Below are 20575 nucleotides of genomic sequence, written 5' to 3' on the forward strand. Positions count from 1 at the left end.
TCAAAATTTTAAAAGATCCAGAGTGAAACTACAAAGTTTATTCATTAAAACAGAAGTCCTGCACACAGTATGTGGATATCAGAGAGGGGCAGGTTTTGTTGGGGTCCCCTTGTGCAAAGTCTAAGACCACAGGCTCTTTTCTCGAGCCTCCCTCAGAACACGCCATCCCTTTCCATCTTTCTTTTGCACTCTATTTACTGACACAAAGCCTTCAATTTGTTAGGCACAGAACCTTTCAGAAAGGTTTCTCTCCTCTTGGAGAAGTGGATCTTTTGAGAGAAGAGAGGTATGGCAAGTTTTTGGATACTTCTTATTCCTCAGTCTTTCCAATGTTCAAATGCTCTAGCTTAGGAGTTCAGGTTAATTTCTGATTGCCCTCATCTCCACTATAACATTAATCCCTCCCTGACACAGATTAGGTGTGGGCTGTACCGGTAGTATGCTGATTCCATTACCTGAGTAGGACTCTGAAGACTTAAATCCAAACCACAAGTAAACTCCGTGTGATGCTCCACAATTTCAAGGAGAGGGTCAGGCTTTGAAAAGTTCCAGAACCTGTGAAGACAAAAATAAGAAGAGCTGGGAGTGGTGGCTCACATCTGTAATCCTAGCTACTCAGGAGGATGAGATCTGAGGATCAAGGTTCAAAGCCAACCCAGGCACAAAAGGACCTGAGACTCTTATTTCCAATTAACCCCTAGAAAATGGGAAGTGGGGCTTGGCTCAAGGGTAGGGTGGTAGCCTTGAGCTGAAGAGCTCAGGGACAACCCCCAGGTCAAGTTCAAGCCCCGCGATCCAAATAATAATAATAATAATAATAATAATAATAACAACAACACAAAGAAGAAGAAGAACAACAACAACAACTTAATGGCTAAAACTATCTCTTCAAATTTATACTAAGAAATAGACAGATTTTACCAAAATAGACTCTACCAACTCATAAAGAACTTAATCTTGTGGGATTGCTATTATTAATGTACTATGTGTTTTTTTGGTTTTTTTGTTTTTAACAAGGTCCACAGTGAATGGCAGTGGGTTTCCCCTGATAGCATTTGCTGACCTCAACAAGTTTAGTTATTCATTTATTTTGCCAGGCCTGGGCCTGGGCCTCAGGGCCTGAGCACTGTCCTTGGGCTTTCTCAAGGCTAGAGCTCTACCACTTGAGCCACAGCAGCACTTCTGGCATTTTTCTATGTACATGGTACTGAGGAATCAAACCCAGGCCTTTGTGCATGCTAGGCAATCACTCTACCACTTGGCCAAACTCCCGGCCCCAATGTACTATGTTATTTCTCTTCTCTTTTTTTTGCCCTTTTATTGTTACTGTATCTGACTTTGTTACCTGGTATATTGTATGTGCAATTATTTGTTTATTTGAAATAGGAAAGGGAAGAGGGGAAAACAAGATGATTGGGAGGAGGTGGGGGGAGGGAAATGGGGACAAAAACATGAGAAAGGGTATCAGTGTGTGAGAAGTAATGCATCTACTACCTCAGGAATGTAACTGCAATGACCAACAACAACAATAAAAAAAAGCTAGATGTGGTGCTATGACTCAAGTAGTAGAGCTCTAGCCTTGAGGAAAGCCCAAGAACAGTGCTCAGGCCCTGAGTTCAAGCCCCAGGACTGGCAAAAAAAATTTTTAATTAAATTTTTATTAATTTTATTTGGAAATGCTAAAAACAGAGGATTACAGTTACCTAAGTTAGGCAATTGAGTACATTTCCTTTCTAATGAATGAATAAGATATTCATTCTAATGAATGAATAAGATATATTTTCTTTAGTCCATTTACCAAGCGATAGGAATTTAAGTTGTTTTTACCACTATGAATAAAGCATTAAAATAAATAAATAAATAAAGAGCTTATTACTGATTTTAAAGAGAAAAAATTTTCTTGGCAAAATGATTATGACACATGTGGTTACAGAGGTCAAATTTTTTGCAAACCTTTGGGTCTAAGACTCCAGGATCCAGGTAGATGGTTGCCAAGATCCATGATCTCACTGCTTTCCTACACTACTTCTTTTTTAGATTTAGAATTTTTTTAAAGCCCCAAACCATTCTCAAAGGCTTCTTCTTATTCAAGTCTGTGCTCTACAAAAACACTTCATAAAGTTATTTACTTCCTTCTAGGAGCAAGCTATTTAGAATTATGATATGAAGTTTCAAATGTTAACTGTTTTGACAGTGAACTTCAATTACTGGCCATCCACGCAGGGAAAAGTTTCTGATACAGAAGAGCAGATTATCTTAATATTTTTTTCTTCAAAAATGTTAACTCAACCTGAGAGTGTAGAAAAGTAGTTGAGTGCTTGCCTAGCTCATAACTAGAAGGGAAAACACCCCTAGGTCAATGAAAATGGTACCCAGGGTAAGGACAGAGTATGTTAACTGTGAATTAACTGAAGTTTATTTTAACATGACCCTGAGAGGGAGCCTTGCAGTTTTATATCAGTAATGTTTAATTTTTCTTCAAGTATTGTTATAAACTGCAGAACCCTCAAACCTAGGTGTATCCATCACTGTTTAGAAGTTAAAACTGTGAACTATGTGGCTGGTCTGCCTTGCATGAAAATCCTAGCTCCACAACTCAATACATGTTGGGACCTGAGCATATTACTTAATCTTCTTATGCCTATGTTTTTTTTCTTTTAAAGCAGTGGAGACTCTGATAGAGGATACATAATGGATAATTGTAAATAAAGGAATAAATAATGTTACAATGAATAAATATATAATACATGAAGGACTAATAACTCTATATAAAAAAGAGAAAATATCTTATAGGGAAAAACATAAATTCCATTCTGCTAGATCCCAAATCAATAGAATTACCAGTTAATATACCCTTGTAAAAGAGGATTGTGTTGTTATTGGAACGCCTTCTTAGTTCTATAGTTTGTATGGCCATGGGACATGAGACACTTCCGTGGCAGTACTGGATGTATTCATGCTGATAAAACACGAATAATGGATTCGATGAACTCTTAATACTTTGTGGTTTTAAATTCTACTTCATTTCTCAGAAAGTAACATGAAAAGATCTTAGGTTCAATTTACATATCAACAGCAATTCAAATTCTTTAACATAAATCTGTTCTCCTGTGAAAATGTCTATAATTCTGAGACTGTATTTTTTTTTTGAAAAACAGCCTTTTGCCCATCAAAGTAATTCCCAGAGTCAAGGAAGACAGAAGCATGTTTTCACGGGCCAATATTATGTATTCTACCTCTTTTATAGACTGTGAGTGGTAATATTTACATAATATAGCACTGATTTCTACTGTTCAGATAATTTGGCTCTATTGTCAATAGACAAAATAGTATTTTAGCTTTCTAAAGCTTTATCTGCTCATCATCCTTTTTGACTCTAAGCATACTTTAAAAAGGCATATTCAGAATTCTGGCGTCAAACCCTAATTCAGCTTTTTGAATGATGTACAACAAGAAATACACAGAAGGTTGGGCAGATCCTTTTGGAAAAGAACAAACACATTGAACCAACAGTCACAGTTTGTTTAACCTGCAGGTATTATTTCCCTAATAAACACAGAGTTAGCCCTATTAAGTTTTGAAAAGGACTGTTGCTATGGATAATACACTGTGTGGATGTCATAGAAACACTGAATAAATAGCTCCTTTACCACACTACTGAGACACAGAGAATATTTAGGTGGAGTGTTTTACTTCTGAAAGGGAACCTTTCCAAACAAAGGAAGTAACAAGCCACAGGTCTTCTAGGAAACCCTAATGGTAGTTGGTATCCATTGCTTTTGTCCATTTGTTCCTAGACAGCAAATGGTGCCAAGATAAAATTTTCTGGATTCAGATTACACTTATGTAAACAAAACAAACATGTACTTATATAATTTAATTTCTAAAATCTGGTTAGTCTCTGATTTGCATTATTCAAAATAATAATCAAATGATTTTGCATAGATCCGCTACATTCCAAAAATTCATGATGGTTTTGAAAATATCCAACATGGCAAAAATGAGTTAAAAGAACATTAAGGAGAAGAAAGTAAGTTGGAACCTTCAATGATATTGTTAAATAGAAATACATGTCATGAGATCATACATATTTGATAGGGGAAGACCACTGATATTAAGCTTTTCTACAGACAAAGAATAAAGGAAAACACAATAGGCCCCAAACTCAAAGTCCATAGGCATGTGCTCCTATACAAGGACATGCTCCCTGGGAATTTCTAGACAGGAAACCCTACTCATATGGAATGAAAAAACCTCAATATCACCATCAACGTCAATGTCAACCATCAACGACATTACCCGAAAGAACAGTAGAAGCATTCTATGAGATGGTCAGTTTGGTGTAATCCAATGTTGAGTACTCTGACTTTATTTTGGATTTGGTTTTATTTCAGTAGAATGGGTAGGCTAAATCCTCTTTAGGCAAACCCTAATCTCTGACATATATATATATATATATATATATATGTCCTACCCATGAACGTTCCACCAGGAAAGAGAGTGTTGTAAGGTGACATGTTGGATATGTGTTTCTCTGGGTTTTCTTACTTGGCAGGGAGGTAGTGGCCTCCATGTCTCCTTACAACCTTCTCCTATACTCTTAAGTTTCTTAATTGAATATATTAGGTAATATATCCAATATAATATAACTGAATATATTGAATAATATATTCAGTATAATTTAATACATATAATTAGGGGATATATAATAATATATACCATTATATATCAATAACTATAGATGTATCTATATGTATATATCTGTATAGATATATCTATTGTTATATCTATATATAGATATATTTATATCATATCTATATATAGATATGATATAAATATATCTATATATAGATACACATAGATATAGGGGTATCTACATCTATCTACTTATATATCTACAAGGCCCCTCATGAGCCTGTCCCACAAGTAAAATGCTCTCTTTTCATTGGGAGAAGTCAGTCTACATGTCATTAAATGAGCAAAGAAGGCACAATATTTTACAGTGAAATGTCTGTTTGGGTCCAGCATATATACTTCTTGGTGCCTTTCTGTCTCTTTACTGATGAAATCACTGACTATTTACTGTCTGATGGGAAGTAATATACTCTACTGGCCTACAGTGATTACAAAGTATGACAGAACTGTAAGAACATTTTTCATTTAAATTGGAGAACATAATACAAGGTCTTAACTGAGAAACTTGTTCCTTTCTGATACCACAATTCTTGAACAAAGCAATGATGCAGAACTGTATTAATATTAAAATGATTGTAAATGTCTGAATAGTATGTACCAGTTTGAAAATTTTTTTCAAAATTTAAGCTGAAATTACTTTCTAGTTCACTAAGATGGAATTTCAGATTTCACTTTTGATATTTAGACATTGGATAAATTCAGCAAAAAGTTTAAAATATTTTTAAAAGCTCTTCCTTTTTCCTTTTTTCATCAACTTACAAGTTAGACATTAATTCTTTGAGACTCTGCTAACTACAAAAAAAATGGAAATGTTTTGGCCATTTTCCAATGCCCTACACATGCATTAACTCTAGGCTATGTTTTTATTATTTTAAGTAAATTTTGTCATCATAATGACTTCCATTTGCATTGCTTGGGTCCAGTCTCTAGAGCAGTGAGTTTTTTTCTTTTTCTTTTTTTTTTTTTTTTTGCAAGTCCTGGGCTTGAACTAAGGGCCTGAGCACTGTCCTTGGACTTTCTCAAGGACATTTGAGCCTCAGCACCACTCTGTCTTTTTTTCTATGTATTCAGTACCAAGGAATCGAACTGGGGTCTTCGTGCATTCTAGGCAAGCACTCTACCACTAGGCCAACTCTCAGCTCCCCCAAAATGTTGTTTTTTGTTTGTTTGTTTGTTTGCCAGTCCTGGGCTTGGACTCAGGGCCTGAGCACTGTCCTTGGGTTCTTCTTCTCAAGTTTAGAGCTCTACCACTTGAGCCTCAGCACCATTTCTGGCTTTTTTCTATGTATGTGGTACCGAGGATCGAACCCGGGTCTTCATGCATGCTAGGCAAGCACTCTACCACTAGCTAAACTCCCAGCCCACCCAAAATGTTTTTAATTACTCATTTATCCCATCTAATCCCATCCCATTCTAATCCCAGTGGAATACACTGACTTTAGAAATAACAGAGGAAACATGGGGAAAATGAACAACTGCGGCTCAAGGATCACAAGAAATCCTCCCTTACAATTTGGGTGTCAGTTACAAGAAAGGGGTTTAGGCTATCAAAATTACACTGGGGAGAGGAGAAAGGAGAAACAGAGTGAGAACGGTTGGAATTCAATGTCAATGTGTGTAAATGCATCATGAAATAATTTCCCCAACAGTATAATTAACATAACACAATTAAAAAAAGAAAACTACTGGAGAGCGTTTAGGAAAGGGAAGAGTGTCCAACACAGTCCCATAGAGAAATTTAAACTGCAGGAAGCTACCCTGCCAGCTTAGATGCCAGAGGCAGTAGTTTGGGACCCCAGAGGCAGGAGTTGCTCTCCTGAGTCACACAGCAAAGGCATTGGGTGCAAGGAGTGGAGGGAGTGGTTACTGCAGCAGCTCACAAAGCAGCAGCCAGAGGCACCACTAGAGGCAGAGAGAGGCCAAAGGCAGTTGCTCCAGGTGCCTGGCAGTAAATTGAGGTTTGGCAGTACCCATGAGTGAGGTTAGAGACAGATGGGACTTAGAAGATGTATTTGGCAGTTAGCTGCCCCATGTCCAGGAGAGGAAAACAAAACAAAAACAAAAACAAAACCCTTTGCTTGAGGCCAGAAGAGCAAGGAAAGCTTGGAGCCTGAAGCTTTGTTCAGTACCCCATGGCTCTCCATGATGACAGAGCCTGTGCAGGCGTACCTCGAGCATGTGAGCTCCACTGTGAGGCAGATATCTCCATGTGCTCATCTATGTATGTACATATACATGTATATACATATACAGGTTATGTATACACATACATACATGCGCAGGTATATATGCATATACATATTCAAAAGAATAAGAGAACTCATTTTGTTTTATATACATCTTATTGTCTTTGTTACAATCCCTTTTTTAAAAAAATTACTTATATTTTTGTATATCTGAAGCAGAAAATTTTGTACCCTCTCTCACATTTATTTCTTAATTCTACTCTTCCCCTTTCCTCTGAAATGATCATATCAAATCCCCCCAACTCCCTTTCAGTATTCCAATGTAAATCATATTTTCTTCTTGTTTCTATAACCATTCTCCATTTAAGCTATTCTTCTATCTACAAGTAGAACTGCTCTCTCCTCATATATTTTTCCATGCTGGCTCCCATTCCTAATCCTTGCCCATTACCTCATTTCATTTTTTTGGTCTTGATTTTTTTTTATCTGTGTGTATTTGGTGAGTTGCTTTGTTTTATTTTTGTGTTGTTTGGCAAATCCATTTTCTTAATTTCCCCTTCTGACTCTCACCCCAACACAATCTTAATGAGGTCATCCTACTTTCCTCACTTCACTTTCTCATTAACCTCTTCTATCAAGCTTAGCTCCCACCCCTTTCTTCCTACATTACCAAATCCTTCATTAGTGTAATCTCCATTGTATTTCTCCTTATACCTTGGTTTATAAAGGTCTTCATAGAATAGGAAGATATATCTTTGCTTCTAGACGCATTCAAAGGTATTGGAGTACTGGTGCCCAATTTTCATTGGGGATTCCCACAAACACAAGACTGACTGATCAACTATACTAACTTGTAGATAAGCTTCCTTATCTGAGTGGAGTGGAACTCTACACCCAGTACCTAGAAGACTGATTATTTGACAACTGAGACTGACCACCAGAATCAAGTAACAGGAAAATACCCACAACCCAGACAGTCTCAACATGTGAGAAATCACCAGCTAAAAGAACACAAAGGTTAAAATCTCCACCCAAATCTAGGCCCCAGATGCATAAGAAAAAAAAAAATAACCACCACTAACCCACCAAATTCATGAATAAACAAGGCAACATGTCTTACTCAAAAACTGTCAACTCCACAATAAAAGACTTAAGGACCTGCTGTATAAGCAGCTGAATGAATTTAAGTAAGATAAATAAATAAATGAGCTCAAAGAGAATTAAGACTAGTAGTCTGAGTGAAATAAAAATGGAGGATAAGAAAAAAGGGTGGTCAATAAAGATAAAAATCTTGAAGAAAGGGGCTGAGTTTGGCCTAGTGGTAGAGTGCTTTGCCTAGCATGCACAAAGACCTGTGTTTGATTCCTCAGTACCACATACATAGAAAAAAGCCAGCAGTGGTGCTGAGGCTCAAGTGGTAGAGCTCTAGCCTTGAGAAAGTCCAAGGACAGTGAGAAAGTCCAAGCCCAGGACTGCGAAAAAAAAAAAAAGTTGAAGAAAAAAAAGACAAACCTTAAAACTTTTGAAGAGCTCAACAGCCCAAATAAAAAACTCAAGTCAAAAGCCTAATAAAACAAATTGAAAATAGGGTATCAAGTTTGTAGACAAAGTAGAGTAATTATTCAGTTAATAGCACTGAAAAAAAAAACATAAGTGAAACTATCAAAACATTATAGTAAAATACAAATAATTATAGTTGTACATGATTAATTAAATAGCACTCTAAGCATTCACACAGTGAAACCATAGAAAGTCATTCTTAGAAGAGGATCACAGTGGTGCAACAGCTATGTGCATTTGATGGTATAAAATGATGCTTCTCGAAATGAACTCCAAGAAAGGGAAACGAGATTTTTTTATTTTACTGTTTTCAGCTATTTTTAAATTTCTTTTTCTTGAGTTTATCCCTTTTGTTTTTTTTATTTCTTTTCTTTTGTCTAGTCCTGGGGCTTAAACTGAGGGCCTAGGCAGCACTCTACCACTTGAGGCACATCACCACTTTCGGCTTTTAGTGAGTATGTGATACCACAGAATGGAACCCAAGGCTTCATGCATGCTAGGCAAGCACTCTACCACTAGGCCACAGGCCACACTCCCATTATCTTTTTTTTTTTTTTTTTTTTTTTTTTTTGTGGGTCATAGGGCTTGAACTCGGCCTGGGCACTGTCCCTGAGCTCTTCAGCTCAAGGGTACCACCCTACCCTTGAGTCAAGCCCCACTTCCCATTTTCTAGGGGTTAATTGGAAATAAGAGTCTCAGGTCCTTTTGTGCCCGGGCTGGCTTTGAACCCTGATCCTCAGATCTCAGCCTCCTGAGTGCTAGGATTATAGGCGTGAGCCACCATGCCTGGAAGTGGAAGCACAGAAATGGTAGAACAAAGCATGAACCAATTCAACAATGATACTCACTAGACACTATGTTAGACATGAACTATCTAATGGGGGAGGGAAAAACTGTGAGAAAATGAGGGAGGGGTGACAATGTTAAAAAAGAAATGTACTCATTACCTGACTTACGTAACTGTTAAACTTCTCTATATATCATCTTTACAATAAAATTTAAATTAAAAACAACAAATAACTGAGGCCAGCAGTAGTGGTAGAGTGCTTGCCTAGCATGCATGAAGACCTTGGTTCAATTCCTCCGTACCACATACACAGAAAAAGCTGGGAGTGGTGCTATGGCTCAAGTGGCAGACCACTAGCTTTGAGAAAGCCCAAGGACAGTGCTCAGGCCCTGAGTTCAAGCCCCAGGACTGGCAAAAGAAACCAAACAAACAACTATCATTATCAAAAGACCCAACCTATGAATCATGAGTATAGAAGGAAAAGGCATACAAACCAAAGGATTAGATAACCTATTAATTAATACACACTTCAGATGAGTGAGGAGAAAATAAACAGGCTCTGTTGAGGGGCCTGGGTATCAGCAGGAAGAGAAACGGTAATGGAAACAGTGAATGAGGTTTCAATACGGTGAAAGAGCTTATTTACATTTATCAAAATAGAATAGTAAAACCTGTTGAAATTGTTTTAAGAAACTGGGAAGGCATAAGGGAGACTGATAGAGGGATGAGTTTTATTAGGATGTGTTCAGTGCATCTATGGAAATGCCACAGTGAAATCTTTCCTATACAAATAATGTATGCTAAGAAAAACATCATGAAAAAACTCTGAAGGTCCAGACTTGCATAAGGATTTGTATAAGAAACAAGTTCCCAGTGCTAGACCCAGGACAGTACTCTGGGTACCAGTGTCCTAGGCATTACTATTAACCACTGTAGCAAAGACTTGGTGGGGGAAGGGGAGAGGAGATAGTTTAGAAACAAGAAAGGTAACATTGTTAAAGTAGTTTAGGCACAAAGTCTAGGGAATCTCTTTCACAGAAAAGGTTAACATTATTCTTTAATATAATTTACTCGAGGTAACTAGTTGTAAAAGGCTTCTCTCTCCTATATTAGAATAAGTGACAGAACCTCATCAGTTAACTCCTACTTCACAGTAATAGAATGATCCAGCACTGAGTTTCCCACTTTACTCCATCTACCTTCAGCAAGAATTACAAATTTAGCACTTCACAGTTTTCCACTTTCACATTATGTTATAAAAGTGCTTTTGATCATCATAAAACCTTTTCAAGTATATACAGTAGACACAGTCTCATTTCAAAGATGAAGAAATTATGCAGCCTACTGTTAGATAGCTAACAAGCAGCAACCCCAATACCCATATTCCACTGACATCCTGTCCAGGACTTTTTCTTCCAGGACATTCTGATCCTTCTTCTCTAGGCCTGGATTATGTCAGGCAATTCAAAATATGAGTAGGCAGTATCTGAGATTATTAGGACAATTCTGAGTAACAGGCTAACAGTTTAAAGTGTCAGTGTCAAGTAAACTTTCCCCAGCTCTTCAAATGACAGAAAATTCCCTACGACAAAGTGCATGCCAGGATTTCATTAGTTAGGCTATTAACATTCTGAGCCAGAATAAAGGTGAACTCCCAAGGCAATGAGTGTAGGAATTCCTTTCCTCTTCTGGTATTTTTATATGCATTTACTTTCATCTACTTAGGTATCTGTTGCTAGCTTATGTACCACACCCTCTGTGTGGTTAGCAAAGGGCTCATTAGTTGAGTGACACAAAAATTTGCGACCTCAAACATATGAAATCATAAGCTTACTATGTGTTAATTTGTTTTAAAACAAATTGTAGATTAGCAAAATAATTCTGTGAAGTTAAAACTTGTTTTTATTTATTCACTCAAAAGTATTTATTGACTGCTCATGTTCAGACTATTTATTTGCAAGATAAGATTGGAGTGATGTTAGGGGTTTTTTGTTTGTTTTGAAAATTAAAAATGAAATTTAAAACAAAAAAGGAATAACTAGTAATGAAGACTGGATATATGATTATTTCTGAAACCTCACTGGATAATTTTCTTTTTTTTCATATATTTTTATTGTAATTAATAGAAGGGTTACATGATATTTGCCAGATAGGTGGTGCATTAATTCACATACATTGATACCCTTTCACATGTCTTGGTCCCCATTTCCCTCCCCCCCACCTCCACCCCTCATCTTCTTTTCCCCCGTTCCCTATCCAATTTCAAATAACCAAATACAAATATATCCGATATATCAGGTAACAAAGTGAGATACTGTAACAATATGAGATAACCAAGGGACAGCAAAAGAGATGAGAGATAACATAGTACCTTAAGAACAACAATCATTCATTATATGGCTTATGTTAATTTTCAAAAGTAATATTCATAGCAATTAATTACAAATATTTGGAAATGATACCATAGTTCATGATTTACCAAAATTCATGGTTAAACATGATAAAATTCCACAATTTGCTTCAATACTGAAGTGAATTAATTATACTACTTCAATTAAAACTTTAGTCAGACCAATATTTTAGAAGGCCAGGCTCCTCTTCATTACAATAAACATTAAGCCCAGGAACCATTCAGCGTATAGCTTAGAGTACTCTGACAAATTAAAGAAGGCCATTAGGCGGATGAAGGCTTGCTGTGGGAATATTTATGGCTGCAATACACAAGGATACAGAATGACTTTTTTTTTAAAAGAATGCCACATCTGAAAAAGAGCTAGAAGACAAAGGGGAAAAAAAAACCTCTTATAGGGCTTGTTTATTAAGTTTACTGGTGTTTTGTACCAGTAATTTTTAATTTTTTTAATTTAATTTTTTTGCCAGTCCTGGGGCTTGAACTCAGGGTCTGAGCACTGTCCTTGGGCTTTCTCAAAGCTAGCACTATGCCACTTGAGCCACAGCACCACTTTTTCTATGTATGTAGTACTGAGGACTTGAACCCCAGTTTTTGTGCATGCTAGGCAAGCACTCTACCACTAGGCCAAACTCCTGGACCCTTAATCTTAATTTTTAAAGACTCAAAAGATAATCTCTGCAGTTCAATTTTGAATATTTGATTAAAACAAACACAAAACTGTAAGAATTCTCCTCATGAAGTAGTATTAATATCCATCTCAGTACCAGATCAATTACATTAGGAAAGACAGCCTGTGTGCATTTGGACTACAACTGGTACCAAAAAACAAGAGCATTTCACACAAGTGCAGATAAATAAGGTCAGTCAAAGCTACATTAGGGGCTGGGAGTTTGGCCTAGTGGTTAAAGTGCTTGCCTAGCATGCATGAAGACCCGGGTTCGATTCCTCGGTACCACATACATAGAAAAAAGCGGGAAGTGGTGCTGAGGCTCAAGTGGTAGAGCTCTAGCCTTGAGAAAGTCCAAGGACAGGGCTCAGGCCCTGAGCTCAAGCCCAGGACTGGCAAACAAAAAAAAAAAAAAAAAAAAAAAAAAGCTACATTAGACAAAGCTGCATTAGAATGTCACACCTAAACAATAAAAACCATTACACCCACATCAGCTTTCTGTCGGTGCTCTGGTCATCCATTAGCAATGCCACATGAAATGCTTAGTCCTTGATCTCTGCAGCTAAGCAGCTGTACATAAACCCACTGGTGTCCTCAGGTTGTGGAACATCTGCACCACTCACAGCCAAACTATTTTAACAACTCTCTCCAGTGGAGGATGGGCATGGAGACAGGGAGGGTGGAAGGAAACAGGAAGACAGAGAAAAACAGATAACATAGACAAAATAATTCAGTCTGTTCCTTTTCTGGTAACTGGACATGAAAGCTTGAAGAAGGAAAATCAATCAGTAGATGTGCAGAAAGAGAAGGAAGGATAAAGCAGGTGCGAGCGTCCACAGCTTCAGTACTCCCTTGGGCTGCTGCGCTCAGCTTCGGGGCTCAGAGGAACCAAGTGGTCTGGAGAAAGTTTCCCTTTTGTATTGAAACGAGCTAAAGAAGTGGTTGTTTTACACACACCCCATATATAAAATACAAAGCAAGATAAGGAACTTTGCTGAAACTATTTAGGGTGAAAACATGAAAAAGTGCCATCATCTGTTCTCTATTATAGAGTTCAGTCCGTGAAGTTAGGTCCATTTACTAGAGTAAATGGTTTCAGGACAGATCTCAAGGGTGAATTATTATTTATCCCTGAGTTCTCAAAGAACCGAGTAAACTCTGACCAGCTGGCTGGTAGCACTCGAGTGATCTAAGTAAACAGACTCAGTGTATGTGAGCAAATAACTAAGATGAGGAAAGACTGGGGTTTTCTGCTGGATTACCTTTTTCTTAAAAAAAAAAAAACAACCACCTCCAATTGCATAGATGAGGCTTGTGACAGACAGCAACCCTCAATCCTTCACATAGATAGAATCACTCTAAATTCTTCTCGTTGTTTCTTCTGCCATTTTACGCTAAATAATATGCTCACTTTACACTAAATAACATGCTCACTGGATTTATTGATTTTCATTTTCAGATATTACCTTTTGATTTCCTACTGTGGGAAATGAGGTAGCAGCAGCATCAACTTAAGAAAAATACAAACATATACAAAGCTACTGAGTGGCCTTATTGAACCCACAGAGCACAATTTAAAAAAATTATAATGCAAATTAGCAGACAAAAATCCATAAATTTTCTGTGGAAACTAATCAGCACAATTCAAAGTTCAAAGCAGTGACTTGCACTGCATTAAGCTAAGGTTCAACATTCCACTCTCCTTTTACATTTATCTACTTATTCATGTGCTTGCATTAGGTTATGAATTAGACACAGGTTTGGCTTGATTCTTAAAGAAAAATGTTAGTGCACAATAATTCTGAAAATGTTCTGATGAAATAAGCCAGGCATTTGAAGTCTAAAGTTTCTTCTACAAGTTTCTTCTAATTAATATATATTCTTTCATTTTATGGATTTTTAAATTTTTTTCTCAACATTTTTCTGACATTATACTTAATACACAAAGAGGTATTTCCAATATCATAACTGACACAAAAATTTATTAACTTCAATACATGGTAAAAAGTTTCCTGGCACATATTAAAAATTAGCATATCAGGGCCAGAAGTGTAGGCTAATGGTAGAGTGCTTGCCTAGAATACATGAAGCCCTGGGATCAATTCCTTGGTACCACATACACAGAAAAAGCTGGAAGTGTACTAGCACAACAATGTTCATTGCAGCACTATTTACCATAGCAAAGATAGGGAACCAACCCAGATGCCCCTCAGTTGATGAGTGGATCAACAAGATGTGGTATTTATATACAATGGAATTCTATGCTGCTGTCAGAAAGAATGACATCACCTCATTTGTTAGGAAATGGAAATACTTAGAAAAAAATCATATTAAATGAAGTAAGCCAGACCCAAAAGAACATAGGCCCAATGGTTTCCCTCATTTGTCATAATCAGTAGAAACCTTGGGCTCTCCTAGCAGAGCTTTACAATAAAACAAAACCTAGATACATAAGGCCATATAGTATGATGCTAAATGAAAGGGCCTCTAGGATATAGAAGCAAAGCCATATAATGAATGATTGTTGTCCTTAATGTACTATGTTATCTCTCATCCCTTTTGCTGTCCCTGGTTATCTCATATTGTTACAGTATTTCACCTTTTTATCTGATATATTGGATACATGTGTATTTGGTTATTTGAAATTGGATAGAGAAGGGGGAAAACAAAATGAGGGGTGGGGGTGGGGGGAAGGAAATGGGGACCAAGATATGAGAAAGGGTATCAATGTATGTGAAGTAATGCACCCTCTATCTGGTGAATATAATGTAACCCTTCTATTAATTACAATAAAAAATATATGGGAAAAAAAGAAAAAGTTGGAAGTGGTTCTGTGACTCAATAGGTGGAGCGCAAGCCTTGAGAAAGCTCAAAGACAATGCTCAGGCCCTGAGTTCAAGCCCCAGGGCTGATGAAAAATAAACAAAAAGTAGCATATCAAACAAACTACATGCATAGATCCTAATGTGTCAGTATACGAAGCTGAAGATTAACAGTACTATAAAAACAAAAATGTCTAGGACATGGAAACAAGAGCTTTATCTTGTGTGATTGTTAATGTACTATGTTATTTTTCTTCTCTTTTGTTGCCCTTTGGTTAATCTCATATTGTTACGGTATCTGACTTTGTTGCCTGGTATATTGTATATACGTTTATTTGTTTATTTGAAATAGGAAAGAGAACGGGGGAAACAAGGTTATTGGGAGGGGTGGGGGAGGGAAATGGGGACAAAAGCACCAGAAGGGGTATGAATGTGTGAGAAGTAATGCACATACTAACTGACTGAATGTAATTGTAACCCCTCTATACATTATCCCGACAATAAAAAAAAGAATGAAATACTAAGAAAGCTTCAAAGTGAAAAAGAAGTCTATCTTTAACTTTAGTTAACCATCAAGATACCAATATAATTATTCCAAATTCATTGATTCATATAATTTTTATTTAGGTAGTGCTGATTTAGCCACAATGCAACAGCAAGCACTCTCCTCCAAAAAACACATTCTATCTAAATAAAGTTGCTGCATTACATTCATTCTTATTAGTGGCTACTTGAAATATAACTGAGGTAAAAACATATTAAAATATAATTGTTGCAAGCTTTTATAATCAGAGTGGGCAGAAAGAACATAATGCTTCATCTAACTTAAATTTCACTTACATTTGCAAATATTTATTTAGCATAGCCATGACCCTTTGAGTGTCAGGGACAAAGCAAAGCAACAAGCTCTATGCTGTAGTCAGACAATGTGCTTTATTAACACAAGACATCCTTATAAGAACTAAACAAATAAGGGGATGTAAACATCGAGAGTTTTCAATATCAGGGAGAAAGTCTGGCAAACCTGAGCTGCAAAGTGAAAAATGTGCTAGGGTTACAAAAACATTTTTATTTAAGATATGTGAAAGGTTTACAACAGTAAACATACCTTCTACGGTTTTAAGGACTCAACCAATGCGCCTGAAAAATGTTGGCAATCAGAAGAACTACAACATTTAGCCATAGGGTTTCTTGTCTGGTGGGGAAATGGAGAGGAGTTAAAAACAACTATCTTAAAAAGCAGTCACCTGAGGCTGTGCAGGAGTGCATGCTCAGCCAGGAGATCGTTCTCTGTTTACTCTGACTGACCTTTCCTGTGGGTTAGGGGGACTGGGGAAAGTTGAAATGAAAGGTTTGTGAGGCAGAGTACATATTCAGCTATACTATCTGTTTACTTTGGCTGACCTTTGTTACTGGGAAGGGCAAGAAAGAGAAGTATCTGCCTGTGGAAATCCCTGCTAATAAACTCAAGGATCAACTATCCTATCCACCACAGTAAAGTTAAGACACTGAGGGTACAAAAGCAGATTCTGAGAGTGAGGGTGACAAACATTAGAGATGTGTCTGTAGCTGCTGTTTGTATTAAAAGTCTAAATTAGCTACAATCCAAAGATTGCTTTTCTGCTTTCTGCACTATCATAACACTATCTTACTCTAAATTAAATATTGACTATTGTACTATTAAAAGGCATTGGTAAGAAACATTTTCAGTGTCTTATTTTGCATGAACAAATACTTTCTTTTTCCTCAGGTATTTTTATTTTGAAAACTTCCAATTCACACAAGTCATAGAAAATAAAAGGAATCTCCTCTTCATTTAGTTTTCCAATTGTTAAAATTTTACCATACTTGTTTTATTTTCCTTTCTCTACATATGCACATGTAAAACAATATTTTGCTTAATCATTAAACAAGAAATTGCAGACAACATGCCCTGGAGTGTTTCTGTGATTCTGCTGGGCTTTGACAACTGTGATGAGAAATACAGAATATATATTTCTATGGCACTAAGCTTAAGAAATACATACATTTGAAAATAAAAGAGAGAAGCCAAGTACAATTTACTGGGTGCTGATGGAAGTCAGGTACCTTGTGAATAGCTTCCATATGTGATAGTCAAATGTCATCATATAGTTTAAGATAGAAGAAACAAATGCTTAGGAGATTGACTGCATGGGAGATTACATAATGTAATTAAGGTAATACATGAAAACCAACACATTATGTACAGTGTAGGTGGTAATGGAAAAACCTAAAACTATAAGCTCTTACCCTTTTCTATTACATCATGTTGCCTCCCTAAGAAGCAATTTTCTAGCAAATATTTACATATAATATGGAGTGATTCAGAGGACCTATTTCAACAGCCTGGAATGAAGCAGATGAGGTGGCTTGGCTGTATCTTTGAGTAGAATGTTCCCCTGTCTCCTCTGTGCCGTGTTGAGCACTGTTCTGGTTCGTTTTGTTTTGTTTTGTTCGTGGGACTTGAACTCTGGGCCTGGGTGTTGTCCCTGAGCTCTTCAGCTCAAGGCTACTCACAGAGGCACTTCCAGTTTTCTGGTGGTTAATTGGAGATAAGAGTCTCATGGACTTTAGTGCCCCGGCTGGCTTTGAACCTTGAACCTCGATCCTCAGCTCTCAGCCTCCTAAGTAGCTAGGATTACCGGCATGAGCCACCATGCCTGGCTTACTGCTCTGGTTCTTGCTGCATCAAATTCACAAGGTCCCCTTCCCCTATCTCAGCTGCACTGCACAATAAAGATTTCTATTCACAAAGCTTCTTGGTGGCTTGAATAACATAATTATCTTAATATAATGCTAGATAAGGAACGAATGATTAATCTCTCAACTTTCCCTGAGCTACTTATAGTTTAAAATAGGAAACTTATTATTACTATTAGTCTTCTCACTTAAAGCATCTATTATTTTTTAAGCATCCATTAGATGCCAAGAACATTTACAGATACTACCTCATGAAACCACTGGATATCCTCACTTTCTTTCATGGCTTATAAAAGGAGGAGGCTCCTTTCCTCCCGATGCCTTCTTGGCTCAAGGATCTAGACACTCACCCTACAGCATGAGGTGTTGAGCCCAGAGAATGTTCACAGAGTTCTCCACAGAACAAAGGACATGGAGGGACAAGGCTGCATCCAGACAACTTCCTACCACTTTGTACTTGAACTGCCAAGGACAACCAAAGGCCACATTGAGGCTGATTTTACAACTGCAAAGCAGAAATGATTTCTTCACCTTTGAAGCCCAAAGAGATAGTCCTTTGTCACCACCCATTCTGACCACCATCCATTAATGCTGACAAGAGCAGCAAATGTAAAATGCATAAAATGTTCCCGTATCTCTAGCCCTTTCCAGGTGTCACATTTGTGTATCATCACAGTAATTCTCTGAATTACTGAATCATCACAGTAATTCTCTAGCGAGTGTATTCTGGTGTCTAGTTCACAGGTGACAAAATGGAGCCACATTATTTTCCAAGAACATGCCCAAGTTTATATGGCTAGTAGAAGGTAGTCTGGCCATGCAATCAGTGATTCCCAAGAATATGCTGACCCTGAATCACTCCTTTCAGTTGTTTTCCACTGTTCCACTCCTGTTTGTGGCAACACATCTCCCACTATAGCAAAGAGGGGGACAGACTTGGGCTTAGGCTTCCCTATACTGTCCTAGAAGCCTTCAATTTTAGTCTTATCTACAGCCACCATCATGCTGAGAGAGAGACATTCTGCAAATACACTTGAGTGTAAAAATAGTATACAGGTGTGCAACCCTAACTAAAAAGTAGCCTATAAGTTTAAGAGCTGCCAGTGTTGATAAAGCTAAGATTCACATCATGCATACTTGTGGGCAGTATGCTATCATGGAAATTAAAATTCTCTTCATAGTTTTCTTGCCAACAAAAAGTACATGCTTATCAGAGTAACTGGCTTGGTTTATTATTATCAAATGCCATGAATAAGGTATTTTATAGGTTGGAATACTTACAAAAATATTAGGCATCGGTGGCTCACACCTGTAATCCTAGCTAATCCTAGCTGAGATCTGAGTATCACAATTCAAAGCCAGCTCCAAAGGCATGTGACTCTTACCTCCATGTGACTCTTATCTCCAGAAGATGAGTGGTGACTCAAATGGCAGAGCACTAGCCTAGAGCAGAAAAGCTCAGGGAAAGTGCCTATGCCAAGAGTTCAAGCTCTAGGAAAGGCACTAAAAAAGTATTTTTTAATTAAAAAAAATATATAACTTTTGAGTCTAAACTCATCGTTGCAGCTTTCTCATCTTAGGAAAGTTATACCTGTATCTATTTGACAATGTCGAAGAGATAAACAATATAATGAAGCCTCATAAGTCCACAGCTTTTTACTTTTATTGTCATGTAAATTTCTCTTTGTGATATGACCTATTTAATATAATGGAAAAAGCAATGAAAACTGAAATTATGCCAGGCATATTTCATACCTGTTCATATCTATAATCCTAGCTACTTAGGAGGCAGAGACAGAATGGATCACAGATCAGGGCCAGCCCAGGCAGAAAGCGATCCACCTCATTAACAATATTTGCAGATGTTCCTCAATTTACAATGGTAAACCCATTGCAAAGAGAAATTGTAAGTCACAATTTCATTTACCATATGACATATAATCTACCCAACATCGTAACTCAGAAACACAGCACACTGCAATGTGGGCTGTTTGCCCTGGGCAGTCTGGCACTGACTCATGGACACTGCATTACTAGCCCAGAAAAGGTCAAGGTTCAAGTTCAAAGCCCAATTTTTGCTTGGTCCTTCAGGAAACTGTTGTGACAGGGAGGTACTAAGGGCTTTGTACTAGCTAGACAAGTGTTCTGCCATGTGACCCATACTCCTAGCCCTTTTGTTTTGTTACTTTTTGGGATAGGATATTGAATATTGGTCAGTTACCATCATAAGCATCCTTCTACCTAAGTCTCCCATATAGCTGCAATTACAAGTGGGAACTACTACCGAATCTATCTGTTGAAACAAGGTCTCACTAACTTTGTGCCCAGGCTGATCTTAAACTTCACTGGATTACAAATTTAAGTCTTGTATTTGACACAGGATATCAAGTAACTGTATAAACAATCAATGAAATAAAAAGTTGGATCTTTGGAAAAATAAATGAAATGGATAAACCCTTGGTCAAACTGACCAAATGAAGTAGAAAAAAATCAAATTAATAAAATCAGAGATAAATGGGGAGAACATAACAAATATCAATGAAATCCAGATGATCATTAAAGAATACTTTTAAAACATATTCTGGGGCTGGACGCATGGCCTAGTGATAGAGTGCTCATGTAACATGCATGAAGACCTAGGTTTGATGCCTTGGTACCACATATACAGAAAAAAGCTGGAAGTGGTGCTGTGACTCAAGTGGTAGAGTGCTAGCCTAGAGAAAG

The 20575-nt window shown here is 37.3% G+C and overlaps 1 protein-coding gene across 1 annotated transcript in view; it reads right to left on the minus strand.

The window, feature by feature from the left end:
- The window catches only part of Pex7 (peroxisomal biogenesis factor 7), a 60338-nt gene that overhangs the window by 12400 nt on the left and 27363 nt on the right, over positions 1 to 20575 (minus strand). Inside the window, exon 9 of the mRNA XM_090338058.1 lies at positions 456 to 555. Coding sequence (XP_090194184.1) covers positions 456 to 555 — 100 coding nt within the window. The remainder of the gene's footprint in view (positions 1 to 455; positions 556 to 20575) is intronic.

Source organism: Megascapheus bottae, chromosome 8 (genome assembly GCF_031878675.1).
Source record: "Megascapheus bottae isolate mThoBot1 chromosome 8, mThoBot2.hap1, whole genome shotgun sequence".
Lineage (NCBI taxonomy): Eukaryota > Metazoa > Chordata > Mammalia > Rodentia > Geomyidae > Megascapheus > Megascapheus bottae.